This window comes from Puma concolor, chromosome E1 (assembly GCF_028749965.1).
Source record: "Puma concolor isolate L17-30 chromosome E1, mPumCon1.1.hap2, whole genome shotgun sequence".
Classification (NCBI taxonomy): domain Eukaryota; kingdom Metazoa; phylum Chordata; class Mammalia; order Carnivora; family Felidae; genus Puma; species Puma concolor.
Window position 1 is genome coordinate 63,407,117 of NC_141680.1, and position 13,448 is coordinate 63,420,564.

The 13,448-nt window shown below is 49.7% G+C and overlaps 1 protein-coding gene across 2 annotated transcripts in view; it reads left to right on the top strand.

Moving 5' to 3' along the window:
• FOXK2 (forkhead box K2) overlaps window positions 1-11,339 on the top strand; it is a 66,060-nt gene extending 54,721 nt beyond the window's left edge. Inside the window, exon 9 of one of the 2 annotated variants that reach the window (XM_086688339.1) lies at window positions 8,153-11,339. In XM_086688339.1, the coding sequence (XP_086544465.1) occupies window positions 8,153-8,349 (197 nt within the window). In that variant the 3' untranslated portion in view covers window positions 8,350-11,339. The remainder of the gene's footprint in view (window positions 1-8,152) is intronic. The other variant, XM_086688340.1, reaches the window with a different exon arrangement.
• The last annotated feature ends 2,109 nt before the right edge of the window (window positions 11,340-13,448 follow it).

Sequence of the window (13,448 nt, forward strand, 5' to 3'; positions counted from 1 at the left end):
TTGGTATCTAAAATTTTTCCTTACAGATTTAATAAGCAAAGGATTAAGTTTTCCACTGTTTTACATCATTCTCTCTAATAGTCTCCTGGCCCTGAATACTGCCCTGATTTGGCGTCTACTCTCAGAATGTATGAGCACCCAGACAGGCCCTCTTGCCCCTGTAACGGGGTCTTGCGCCCTAACAGATTTCATATGCGTGCCGACTAGTTTCTGTCTGAATACTGTTTGCTGAGCACATTTTTACTCTGCACAGGAGAATGTGGAATTATTAAAGATTTAATCGTGAATATAAGGGTTATAGAACCTGAGAAGACAGCATTTGAAATGGGTAACTGATCGCAAGTTGGTCCATTTATCCACAGGTTGGCACGTGTTAACTATTATTTAAAAACAACTTGGTGGGGCACCTGGGTGGCTCAGTCGGTTAAGCGGCCGACTTCGGCTCAGGTCATGATCTCGCGGTCTGTGAGTTCGAGCCCCGCGTCGGGCTCTGTGCCGACAGCTCAGAGCCTGGAGCCTGTTTCAGATTCTGTGTCTCCGTCTCTCTCTCTGACCCTCCCCCGTTCATGCTCTGTCTCTCTCTGTCTCAAAAATAAACGTTACCAAAAAAAAAAAATAATAAAAAAATAAAAACAATTTTTGGGGCACCTAGGTGGCTCAGTCGGTTAAGTGCCTTACTCTGGATTTTGGCTCAGGTCATGATCCCAGGGTCATGGGATCAAGCCCTTCTCGGACTGTCTGCAGACATCACGGGGCCTGCATGGGATCCTCTCTCCCTCTCTCTCAAAATAAACAAACTTAAAAAAACAAATAGAATTTTTAAAATTTATTTATTAAAAAAATTTTTTTAATGTTTCTTTTTGAGAGAGTGCAAGCAGGGGAGGGGCAGACAGAGAGGAAGACAGAATCGGAAGCAGGCTCCAGGCTCTAGCTGTCAGCACAGAGCCCGACGTGGGGCTCGAACCCACGAACTGTGAGATGGTGACCTGAGCCAAAGTCGGACACTTAACTGACTGAGCCCACCCAGGTGCCCCCAAAAATACAATTTTTTGTTTATTTATTTAGAGAGAGGGATAGAGAGGGGTGCACGTGGGGGAAGGGCAGAGGGAGAGAGAATCTCAAGCAGGCTTTTCTCTGTTGTCATGGAGCCCGACTTGGGGCTTGATCCCACAACCACGAGATCAGGAGTTGATGGTTCAACCGACTGAGCCACCCAGGCACTCCTCAAAAATATAATTTATCTCATAAAATAAATTAAAATTGCATTAAAGATTAACTTCTTAATATATCAGGGCTTTAAAGAAAGCCACACAGTTTTTTTTATCATCACTGATGATCGCTGCAGGGTCAGCCTTGAGACCTTGTTCCCTCTCAGGAAAAGGAAGATGGAAAAAATACTGAAACTCCTTCCAGTTTTAGTCATCTTTTACCAAAAACCATTTTAAATTATCTGTTAGTGGGAAATTTTATTGGTTCTTCTTTAATTTGGTTGCAGTCTTTTACTTAGAAATCATTGGGGGCTGCCTGGGGGGGGCTCAGTCGGTTGAGTGTCCCACTTCAGCTTGGTCATTCATGATCTTGCATTCCTGGGTTCGAGCCCCGTGTCAGGCTCTGTGCTGACAGCTCAGAACCTGGAGCCTGCTTTGGATTCTGTGTCTCCCTCTCTATCTGCCCCTCCCCTGCTTGTGCTCTCTCAAAAAATAAAAAACATTAAAAAAATTTTTTTTTAAAGAAATCACTGGTTTAGAAAAGGGTTTTCTCTCTAGTCCGTAACGATTCAGTGCTCCCAGACACCATCCTCCCCAGCGGCGGCACCCAGCCGAGTGGGTGCAGGAGGCGCTGTGGAAAAGGGGGAGGAGGTGGCAGATGAGCTTGAAGACTGGGCGAGGAGGGTGGCTCTCCTTACACAGTGTCAGCTGTCACTGAGGTGCTGCATGCCCTGTGACTGCCTTCACCCTAGAAAGTCACTCTTGAGAAAGGAAAGCGGTACCTGTTAATAAACTCTGAAAGTCAGCAGCTTTGCTTTTTTCTTTTAAGCTTTGTATTATGGATAACGTCAGACATTCTGGAAATTCTCTCCCAGCTCTTCCCCACCCAGATCCAGACGTCGTGTCATTTTTATCTGTTGGTATTTCAGCATCTCTGAAAGAATTTGCTTTTACTATTTTTTAAAATTAGCAGTAATTCTTTTATACTTAGTACTCCTTAGGATTCGAGTCTTTTTTTTTTTTTTTTTTTGTCGTCATGGTAAAATATACGTAACATACAATTGACCATTTTACAGCCTACAAGTCAGTGGCATTAGGTACATTCACAGCATTTTGAAACCATCTCCTCTAACGAGTTCAGAAGCATTTTCATTGTCCCAGTAGTAAACCTTATACACAGCAGTTACTTCCCGTTTCCCTCTTACCTGAGCCCCTGGCAGCCACTAATCTGTCTCTGTGGATTTGCCTACACTGGACATTCCCTGTAGATACAGTTTGATACGTGGCCTTTTATATCTGGTCTCTCACTGAGCATCATGTTCGGAGGTTTATAGCATCGGTCAGTACTTCTTTATGGCTTAATGTTTCCATTTTTGTTGATTCAGTCACCGATTGATGGACATTTGGATTGTTTCCACCTCCTGGCTGTTGTGAACAGTGCCGCTGTGAACATTCATGACTATGTATGGTGTCCTCGTTTTCATTTCTTCTGGGTGTATACCTAGGAGTAGAATTGCTCAGTCGTATGGTAATTCTGTGTTGTTTATTGAAGCACCTCCAAACTTTTCCACAGCAGCTACATTTTACATTCTTCCGCTGATGTATGAGATTCTCATTTGTCTACATCCTCACCAACACGTGTTGTTTTCTGTTGTTGTTTTTCCCCCTCATGGCCATCTTACTGGGTGTGAAGTGATATCAGTGATTTGGGTTTGCATTTCCCTCATGAGTAACGATGTTGAGCATCTTCTCATGTGCTTGGCGATTTGTAGGTCTTCAAAGAGCTGTCTGTGTAAATCTTTTGTCCATTTTTTGTTGTTGAGGTGTAGGAGCTCTTGATATATTCTGGATACTAGGTCCTGACCAGATGTGATTTGCAAATATTTTCTCTCATTTAGTGGGTTTATCTCTTCACTCTCCTGATAGAGTCTCTGATGCACCAGTTTTTTACAGATTTAAAATAATTTTTTTTAAATTTTTTTAATGTTTGTTTATTTTTGAGAGAGAGAGAGAGAGACAGAGTGTGAGCCAAGAAGGGGCTGAGAGAGAAAGGGAGACACGGAATCTGAAGCAGGCTCCAGGCTCCGAGCCGTCAGCACAGAGCCCGATGCAGGGCTCGAACCCACAAACCGTGAGGTCATGACCTGAGTGGAAGTCTGGCACTTAACTGGCTGAGCCACCCAGGCGCCCCTAAAATAATTTTTTTTAATGTTTATTTTTGAGAGGGGGAGACAGAACGTGAGTGGGGGAGGGGCAGAGAGAGAGGGAAACACAGAATCCGAAGCAGGCTCCAGGCTGTGAGCTGTCAGCACAGAGCCTGACAGAGGGCTCGAACCTGTGAGCTGTGAGATAGTGACCTGAACCCGACGATCGGATGCTTACCCGATGGAGCCACCCAGGCAGCCTTCTGATGCACCAGTTTTTACTTGTGAAGTCCCCTTTAGTGTCTTGTGCTCCAGGTGGCCTATGCAAAGACTCCACTGCCACCCCTGAGGTGGTGCCCCTGTGCTTTCTTCTTCTCAGAGCGACAGTGTTCCAGCTCTTAGGTTTAGTTCTTTGATCCATGTAGCGTGAATTTTTGTATCGAGTGAGTGAGGTAAGGGTCTGACCACATCTTTGGCGCGTGGATGTACATCTGTTCCAGAAGAGGCCTCTTCCATAGAAGGTCTCTTCCATAGAAGAGACCATGCTTTCCCCACGGAGTGGTTTTGTCACCCTTGTGGAAAGTCACTTGACCTCCGATCTACGGGTTTCTTTCTCACGTCTATCTCCCTGACCTTCGCGTCTGCCTTGATGCCAAAGCCACAGTTTTGATTACCACAGTTTTGTAGGAAGTTTTGAAATTGGGAAGTAGGAGTCCTCCGACCTTGTTCTTCTTTTTCAAGATTGTTTTGACTATTCTGGATCCCTAGCAATTCCATGCAAATTTTAGGATCAGCTTTTCCATTTCTGCAAAAAAACAGCATTTGGGATTTCGATAGGGACTGCACTGAGCCCGTAGATTGCTTTAGGCAGTGCCGCATGACGAGCATCACGTCTTCTCAACCAGGAGCGTTGACATCTCTCCATTTGTTTAAGTCTTTAATTTCTTTCCACAGTGTTCTGTAGTTCTAGTGTAAAAGTCTGGCTCAAATTTCTTCCTGTTTTATTCCTTTGGAACTCCTTCCTATTCAGTTCCTTTGGAATTGTTCTCTTAATTTCCTTTTAAGTTTACTATATATACAGCTGATTACAATGTTACAGCTGATTATTATATGTACAGCTGATTACTATATATTACAGTCTTTTCTATATATATAGCTGTTACCATATATACTGCTGATTACTGTGCATTACAGTTGCTACTATATACATAGCTGGTTACTGCATATTACAGCTGTTACTATATACACAGCTGTTACAGCTGCTTTTCGCATGTCCATATTGTACTTTGCAACTTTGCTGAGTTCAGTTCTGAGTTGTTACAGTTTTTGGCTTAGGGGGTTTTCTTGTGTGGATTTATTAGGATTTCCCACATACAAAGATTAATTAGGTCATTTCCAGTAGAGAGTTTTACTTCCTTTTCCATTCAGATGCCTTGACTTCCCTGTGCCTGCTGGGCTAAGACTCCAGCAGTGTTGAAGCAGACATCTGGGTCCTGCTCCCGACCCTAGAGGGAGAATGTCGTCTTGCACTGTCAAGGCCGATGTTAGCTGTGGGTTGTCGTCTACAGACCTTATTATGCCGAGTTGTTTTTCCTTTCTGGTTTGCTGAGGAGCTGTATCAGGAAAGGGTGTTGAGTTCAGTCACGTGCTTTTTCTGTGTTGAGGTGATCATGTGGGTGTTTTCCTTTATTGCAGTGTGTTGCATGGCTCTTTTTTTTTTTTTTTTTTTTTTTTTTTTTTAATGTTTAGCTACCCTTGCGTCCCTGGGATGAATCCATCGGCTGTGGCATATAACCCTTTCATATGCTGTTGAATTTGACTTGCTGATGTCTTGTTGAGGAGGTTTATGTCAGTTTGTGTCAGGGACATTGTAGCTTTCCTGTAGTATTCTGGTCCGCTTTGGTTTCAGGGTGATGCTGGCCTCGGAGAGTGGATGTGGAAGTCTGGCCTGTGCCTGTGCGGGATAGCTCCTCTTCGCGGCGGCTTCTGGGGCTGTACCACCTGCCCCGCAGAAAACCCAGTGTGTTTCTGGCCATTCCTCAGCCTCTCTTCCCCCACTGGGATGTGGTTCTGGTCAGAGGTGCTCTGTCAGTGTGGGTCTTTGCTGAGACAGCCACCCCAGGCCTCTATCTGGGGGCAGGGGCAGCGGCAGCGGGTGTTGGGAAGAATGGTCACCTCCTCCTGCTGACCACGTTCTCTTGTGGCCCTGAAGCAGAAGTCCCAGGCTGACACTTCACTTGCTGTCCTAAGAGTCTCCGTCATGCTCACAGCCATCAGCCCTTCTCCTTGCAGAAAACGGCCCCCTGCCCTGTGCTGCTTTGAGGTGTTAAGAAGGTGTAAGGGCCTCTTGGGGACACAGGTGCCTGTGGGCTAGTGCCTGTGCTGTCTGTCGACTTAGCCTAGTGTCCCTGTTCACCTCCGTCTCCCCCGGGGGCCACTTGCAGGGGTGTATCTGGAGCCAGCGGAAGACCTGCTTGACCAGCTTAGCCTTTTGCCCTGTTTCCCCACGGGAGGCGTCTGCCCTGAGGGGACGGCGTTGCCGTCGTGCCCATCCTGTGTAAGGCTGGTGCTCTGAGGGACTTCTAGAGGTGACCTCCCACAGTTGACCCTCAGCGCTCGCCTGATCACTAACAGTTATTTGTAATCCCAGTCAGTGCTCATGCGTGCTCACGCACCCACGCACGGGGTGGATGGACACTTGAATCTGGCTCCTGCTGAGGGGCGACACGGCAGTGCCCCCTCTTGGGTTGAGCTGTGACCAGAAGCACATGCCCTTTAGTGCAGTTTTTCAGGGTTGGTGTTTTTGTTGGTGATGCTCCTGTTTAAAATGGACCCTAAGCATAGTACTGAAAAGGCCCCTGGTGTCGGAGGCACAGAGCTCTGTGATTTGCTTTATGTTACATGAGTTGCTTTCAGGCATGAGCTCAGTGTTAACGTGGTAGTAAGTTGTTTTTAACCAGAAACACATAGAATAAGATGTGTGTTAACCGGTTGACAGACCCCTGCCCTGTATTTCTCCCGGGAGGGTGGCCGAGCACAGCAAGGTCCCAGCATCCCGTGTCGCTCAGTTCCGGGCACCGATTCACTCTCGTTCGTGTCAAGCATCTTCGACTGTGTGGTGTGCGGGTCCCACTGGAAGAACTTGGGCTGCACGTCAGTGCCACCCCAGCAACCACACAGGCCCTCTTTCCTAACAGGGCAGGGCAGTTATTCTGGAATGAAGTGGAGAGGAACCAGGGTGCCCCCATTAATCAGGGTCGAGCCAGCCCCTCTGTTCCTGAGGGCATGGCCATGTGCAGAGCCCCACCCTGGCCCCCTGTCTAGGTCAGGGGGCCTGTTCTCCTCAAGACCAGGAGCTGACAGCTCTCAGGGTGCATGGCCGCTAGAGACCCCTAGGGCCCATCTTCCCAAGAGAATGCTCTCTCCATCCCCCTGTGTCATACACAAGAGGCCTTAGCACCAAGCATCAGGACAGGCCTGCCAGATGAAGTGCATGAGTCCGAGACTGCTCTGTGTGGTCACCCAGGGGGCGAAGATCCGAAAGACTGGGGCTGTCCACAGCTAGTCCGACAAAAATCGGGGGGACAGGTGGCTCTCTCATGAGCGTGTGACGCAGCAGAGATGCCACAGACCCCTGTGTGAAAAGGAGCCGGTGGAGATGGTCCAGAGATACAACTTGGATGGGTTCTGAGTCGGGTACAAGGCGGGTCTAAGTTGCAGAACTGCCTCCTGTGCCCGTGGTTCACCCGGGTGGCCCTTGCTCCATCCCAAGGTCAGGCGGAGTCTCTACAGCAGCCAGTGCGCATCCCTGGGGCCCAGGTGGAAGCCTGCACCCTCCCGGCGTCTTCTGCCCCTACACCTCCTTGGAGGAACCCGTCGCCGAGCGCCTGGTTTGGGGTCGGTCTCCCCGCCCCTGCATTCGAGTTCCCAGTTTGCCTTTCTGTAGCCTGACTTCTCCTGCCTTCTCTTCCTTTCAAGATACAGGCAACTCTGTGTCCATGTGACGCTTCCACTCCAGGACACATTCTGCCATCTATATGCCTCCCCTTCGTAGCTGCTTCCCTGGCTGTGTTTCCAGGTTCGGACAGGGGTGCCTTATGCTGGGACACTGATCAGGCTGGCGGTTCTGCCCCTTCCCTAGGGGGACCCAGCCCTGTCTTCTCACTCTAAGGAAGCAGCACTTTCTTTTTTCATGTCTTAGAGTTTGCCTGATTGTGCAAAGCATGGGCCGGGAGAGGGCCAGGGAAGGAGGGGGGTCTCTCTGTGATGCAGCCCCGAGAGAGGACGCGCTTGGTGGTGGAGACCAAGGAGAAGCCGCCAAGCCAGACCAGGGCACGTGTCTGCTTGTGAGCTCCTAGGTTCATGGGGCCCAGACGAAGATGAACCTCCCCACACACGGGCCTTTCCTTGTCGCGGCTCCCGGTTGGCCTGAGCCACACGTGCCCACCCCGCTCAGTGTGATGTGGGGCACGAGGGGCTTCTGCTCGGGGAGAAGGCGGGCGGCAGCCCCTTTGCCTGAGCCTCCCCCCGTGCTTCTGTGAAGGTAGCACAGTCTTCGAAGTGATAAAGAGGCCAGCTGTTGCTGAGAACACCCGCTCGTCAGACAGTTAACTTGCTATATAGGGTTTGCCCAGTCCAGGCTCCTGTGCCCCTGGCCACCACGGGCCGTACCAGTCACACACAGAAGCCAACCCTTTGGGCAGAGCCTGGACCAGCTGGTGCCCCGGGGCCCCGTGGGGGCCTGACGGGGGACGAGGGCGCACCTGAGAACGCGGGGTCTGACTCACTGTCTCTTTGCAGCAGGGGCGAGTCCTCTGCACATGCTGGCAACACACGCATCGGCGTCCGCCTCCCTGCCCACGAAGCGCCAGAACGGCGACCAGTCGGAGCAGCCGGAGCTGAAGCGGGTCAAGACGGAAGACGGTGAGAGCATCGTCATCGCGCTGAGTGTGGACACGCCGCCGACAGCCGGCAGGGAGAAGGGTGTCCAGAACTAGCGACTGGGACAGCTTTTCTTACTTTAATATCAACTCTGTGGTGCCAAAAGGAGACACTGCCTCTCACCGACACTCGGAACGCCGTCTCGGTGGGTAGAGGGCCCTGCGGTTGGACTTCACCTCAGCACTGAAAACACAAAACCCAGGTGGCCTTACGCTCCTTAAAGACAGAAGTCACACCTGAACAAAACCACATGCAACAGAACCTGGTTCCGGCAGCGTCTCCCCGCCCCGGGCTCAGCTGGGGACTCCGGATTAGAGGCGCGAGGTCCTGGTTGAGCCCGTGCCTGGGGCAGGCGGAGCTGCCGGGACAGGGCGGGCGCCGTCCCCGCTGCCCTCCCAGGACGCTTGGGGCTGGCGCTTGCAGAGGAGACCGTGTTTTGTTGTCCACATGTGGAATTAGAGTATTTTGAGGTGTACTTTCTTTACGAAATAATGGGGTCTTTGACATTTCAGATCACTCCATTTCTACTCTGGAAATTTTGGAATCACACAGGACTTTTTGTGTTGATTTCATTTGGGGAAAAGAAACAATGTAGTTTTGTTTTTGTTGTTTGTTTTCAGCCTATGGAATGATTTCCTTTTGTCTATCCTGTTAATGTTCAGATGGAGCTGCTTGATGACATCTGCAGGTTTTCCGTGTTAGAGCGGGTGCCGGATGCATTTAGGATGGACAGACAGACTGACCGGACAGACGGATGCCCGTGCTGGGCTGCATGTAGCCATGACCGAAAGAACTGCCGGACTCTCCGAGCTGCACTTAACTGGTTCTCTTCCCTGCTACTTTCTGTTGTCTGTTTCTTTGTGTTGACTTTGTCCCAGCATAATTTTCCACTCTAAGTAAAACAAGCCTCCTAAGTGTTGTGTGTGTTTCAAACGACAGAACTGTTCCTCCTTCATTTGGAAAAAAGATTCCGTCTTCTTCCACATACCCTTTTCAGACAAGTGTCATAGGTCTCTCTGTGGCACGTTCCTAGTCACGGCCACCGGCTCGAGGCACGGAGCCATCGTCCGACCAGCCGTCCACCCGGTGACGCTGCCATCTGCCCGGCACGCGGGGAGCAGCAGGTGCGGGGTGGAGGAGAGGCTGCGTGTTAACACGAGGGCCTTGGAAACATCCAGGTCCTTCTCTGATTTGTGACAGGAAATCCCCCTCAGCCTTTCAGAGCTGAAGCAGTCCTAAAGCTGACTTCTCTCCTACAAGACACAAAAGTGAGATGAAACAAAGGTGAGTGAATGAGCAGTAAGGGCCGCCCCCACCCCCCCCCCCCCCCCGCCCCCTGCCCGCCCGGCCTCCGTCACGCTGCCCCTGAACAAAACCCTTGGCCTTTCCAGAGCGTTCTGAGGGGGTCAGGGCTGAGCAGCCGTGCAACTAGAAGAGGGCTTTGGCCTTATTGTGAACTTTTAAATGTCATCATCATCATGTTATTTATTTAAATGTAGTTATTTTGGTATTTAATTTTTTTTTTAAAGAGAGGGAAAACCCTGTATTTTCCTGGTGGAATGAAACGGCTCAGAGTGGTATATTTAGGCAATTTTAAAACCTTATTTACCTACAGACCAAATATGATAAATTTGTTCTAAGTATTGTGTGTTAACCCACAGTACGGAGCTGTCACAATGTTATTGCAGATAATGCGTATGAAAAATAATGAAATTACTGCACACTAGCTGGATTTATAACTCAGCCATTAAAGAAAAATAAAAATGAAACCATCATGTGAATGAGGCCCCACGTGTGTGACAGTGGCAGGTAACTTGCAGGCTGGAGCCCGGATGGGTCAGAGCGCCTCAGGGCAGCAGTCTGCATCTTCCAGGCACTTTACAGACAACCTTGGAATGTATAGTTTTTGTCTTTTTACTCAGAAGGTTTGCGATTTGCAAAATAACGCCGATTGCATAATGTCCTGCGTAGGGTCAGGTCGCTCCGCTGAGTGGTCCAGACCTGCCAGTCATGACTCCCGTGGGCTCTGACTGAGCTCTGGGCAGGTGAATGGTCGAGGCCGCCCCAGCGCGAACACGGACTTGGCCAATGCATCGTGTGTCCGCCTGGAGCCGTGTCTCCACAGCAGTGTACCTGTCACCGTCCAGAAAGACTGGGGTAGTTCTCCCAAAGTAAGCCCAGTCCATCAGTTGGTTATTTCTGAGCCTAAAACATAGACTTTGTGGGTCTGGAGGGACTTTTGCTGGGATTATAGACTTTAAAAGTACCCACCTCTCAAATATTTTTGCTGTAAAGCAGCTGGCGTGTGCCTTTTTCAGAGGGCTTGGGGGCCTCTTCCTTGTCTTGTTCAGTTGGCTGATTGATTGGCACATGGAAATTTAAGACTATCAAGGAGAAGGCAGAAAGACAACATGGATTAGCAAATAGTCGTATCCCGGGCACTTAAAAACCGTTTGCAGTTTAGCTCTGAATTCCCAGGAGCCCTCAAAACATCCACGGCCACTGAGCTCGCGTCCCTGCTTGACTCCTGGTGCCCCCTCAACAGACATGTTGCTCCGAACTAATCCCCAGCTGTTCACTGGAAGTTCCTAAATGTCTTACTTCAGGACGTTTCTGCTTTGACCTTTGCCAGACTTCTGAGCTCCCCAAGGAACTAGAAACTTCATTTGAACAGCTTTGCCCCAAACCAAACAAAGATACGAAAGAGAAACTCACATGTGAGCCACGTGGCGCGGTGCGTCTGGGCATGACTTGGGATCCCTCCTACTCTGGCATCCTTAAGAGTCTCCACGTGGACAGCTGAGCTCCTTAAAGACACCACTCCCTTCACCATCCTCCCTTAGAACAGCAGCACAGACCCTGAGTCGGGCGGGGCAGCCCCGGGACTTAGGATTTCCAAGCTATGTGACACAAGGAGATCAGTGACAGTCTTCAAGTCCTAACCTCCACAATTCTAGAAAGCATAGTGGTGATTTGTGTGCAAAGATTTTAAATTTTAAAACTACCAAGTTCCTGAAATTCAATAAAATATTTTTACTAATTTTAATTGAATAGAGTATCATTGTCATTTTGATAAACTGAAACAAGTTTTTTTTTTGTTTTTTTTTTTTAAACTTGTGCTCTGACCTGCCAAGGGCCTAGTGCACTGGAGCAAAGGCACCGAGGAGCTGCTGTGCTGGCCGTGGTGTGGGCTCTGCCGCCAGAGAGGGGTGTTCGCACGTGGAAGAGGCTCAGGGGGCACAGGTGGTGATAACGGAATCTCACTGATTTTATCGATGACAGTGCAGTTGTGAAACCTACTCTGAGGTTGTGGCTGTTGCCACCATTTCTTCTAAGGACCCGCCTTTCAGCCTAAGAATCAAGATCACTGCTGACAACTTGAGATCTACGCCCCCGTGGCAGCGCAAGCTCCACGCTCTGACACGGTGACCGTCCGGCTACCAGAAAGTCCCCAGTGGGGATCGCTGGTGTCCTGGAGCTTGCTAACTAACCCTGGCAACCGGGGAAGGTCGGCGCGGGGCCCTGTGGGAGCTCAAGGAAGCTGCGCTGCAGGGCTCACAGAGCTCGTGGGGCGCTTCACTCTGACACAGAGAGACTAGTTCTCCTAACGAAAGGAAGCATTCACAATTGGCTTTAGATCTCCTGTCCATGTTGCATTAATAGATACCTTAAAACGCGTATGGCCTTAACTCCCCTTCTGTCAGACAACGTTACTCTGGTAACTCATTAGGTTCTCCTTCAAGTTAAACTTGTCCAAACAGGTGTCAAAGCAGCTATCCTAGAGGATAAGCTACCTTTATCCAAGAAACAGACATAGAAGAGAAGAGCCTCCAGATAAACGGGACAGTTCACTAACCAACAGGTCTTTCATGTAGCAGAAGCACTGCTAATTAGAGGTAGGCCCACATTTAGAGCCGTGTTTAGTCTACAACGAAGACATCAGTGCCCATCGGGAGCCTACCTGCAGCCACATGAACAGAAGTTCAGGCCTAAACGGCTGTAAGAACCACGGCGCACAGTGACTGACCCCGTAGGCCACTGTCCAGCACACGCAGGTTTCCGTGGAATGCTGTGCTACAAGGACTCACCGCTTGTTGCCTCCTCCGTGTTGTTTACATCCGCCGCCACACAACAGATGTCAGCCAGGGTCTCAGGTGACCTCTGAGGAGATGGGTAATCCCGTGGGCATAAGCACACTTTGCCCTGTGCCTTCCCAGGGTTACAGCTGACATCCCTGAACAGAATGAAGCATTTTCCCAGTACTCTGAAAAGTAAATAGCAGCAGGCAGATTGGGACTGTGGGACTAAAACTGTAGAAGAACCAGTATGGTGATGATTTTCCCCTATTTTCCTCTCTCGTAACCCCCCGGGCAGCCTGAATACAGAACTGTACTTAGGAGCAAACACCACGGACCCGGGAGACACCTCCTCCCTCTCTACCCGGAGAGTGCTGGGAAGGGCCCGTGGACACCGGGGAGATCTCCTCGGACAGCTCTGGACACACTGAGGGCTCAGAGACGGGAGACTAGGAAAAGGGACACCTGTATACTCCAAAGAGGGTGTGTGTGGGGGGGGGGGGGGTCCTTGTGAGATCTTTTTTCTCGCCACTTTGGCCCCAAGCTGGACCCAATCAGAGAGAGTACACCACCACAGGGAGGTAAAACTAAAATTTTCTTAGCCAAAAACCAGGCAAAGGGGTATCTGGAAGATGGAAGTATAGAAGAGCTCCTCCCCCCTCCCATAGGATACCCTGAATTCACCCTAAGCTGTGTACACCCGGAGCTGTGGCGGCAGAGACTTCATTAACTGAGCTACCATGTAGACTGGCCCTGGTGGTGCACACAGATGTAGGCCCAGCTAGCACCGTGCGCTTGGAGAACAGCGGACTCGAACCAAGGCCCATCCAGGGGAGGAAAGCGTGTGTGGTCGGAACCCAGTCAGACTGTTTGCCTGCTTCCAAAAACAAAAACCGAAAAACAAAACATACCAACATTTTCTAGAGGATTTTAATACTCAGAGTCAACATACAAAGAGCCAGGAAAGTCTAAAAGGAAAAGAAAGTCAACAGATGTCAACTTAAACGTGTTGGTGGAATGCTCAGAAAAAGATGTATTAGAGCCTTTTAAAACTCTCGTCATTATAACCATACTCCCAT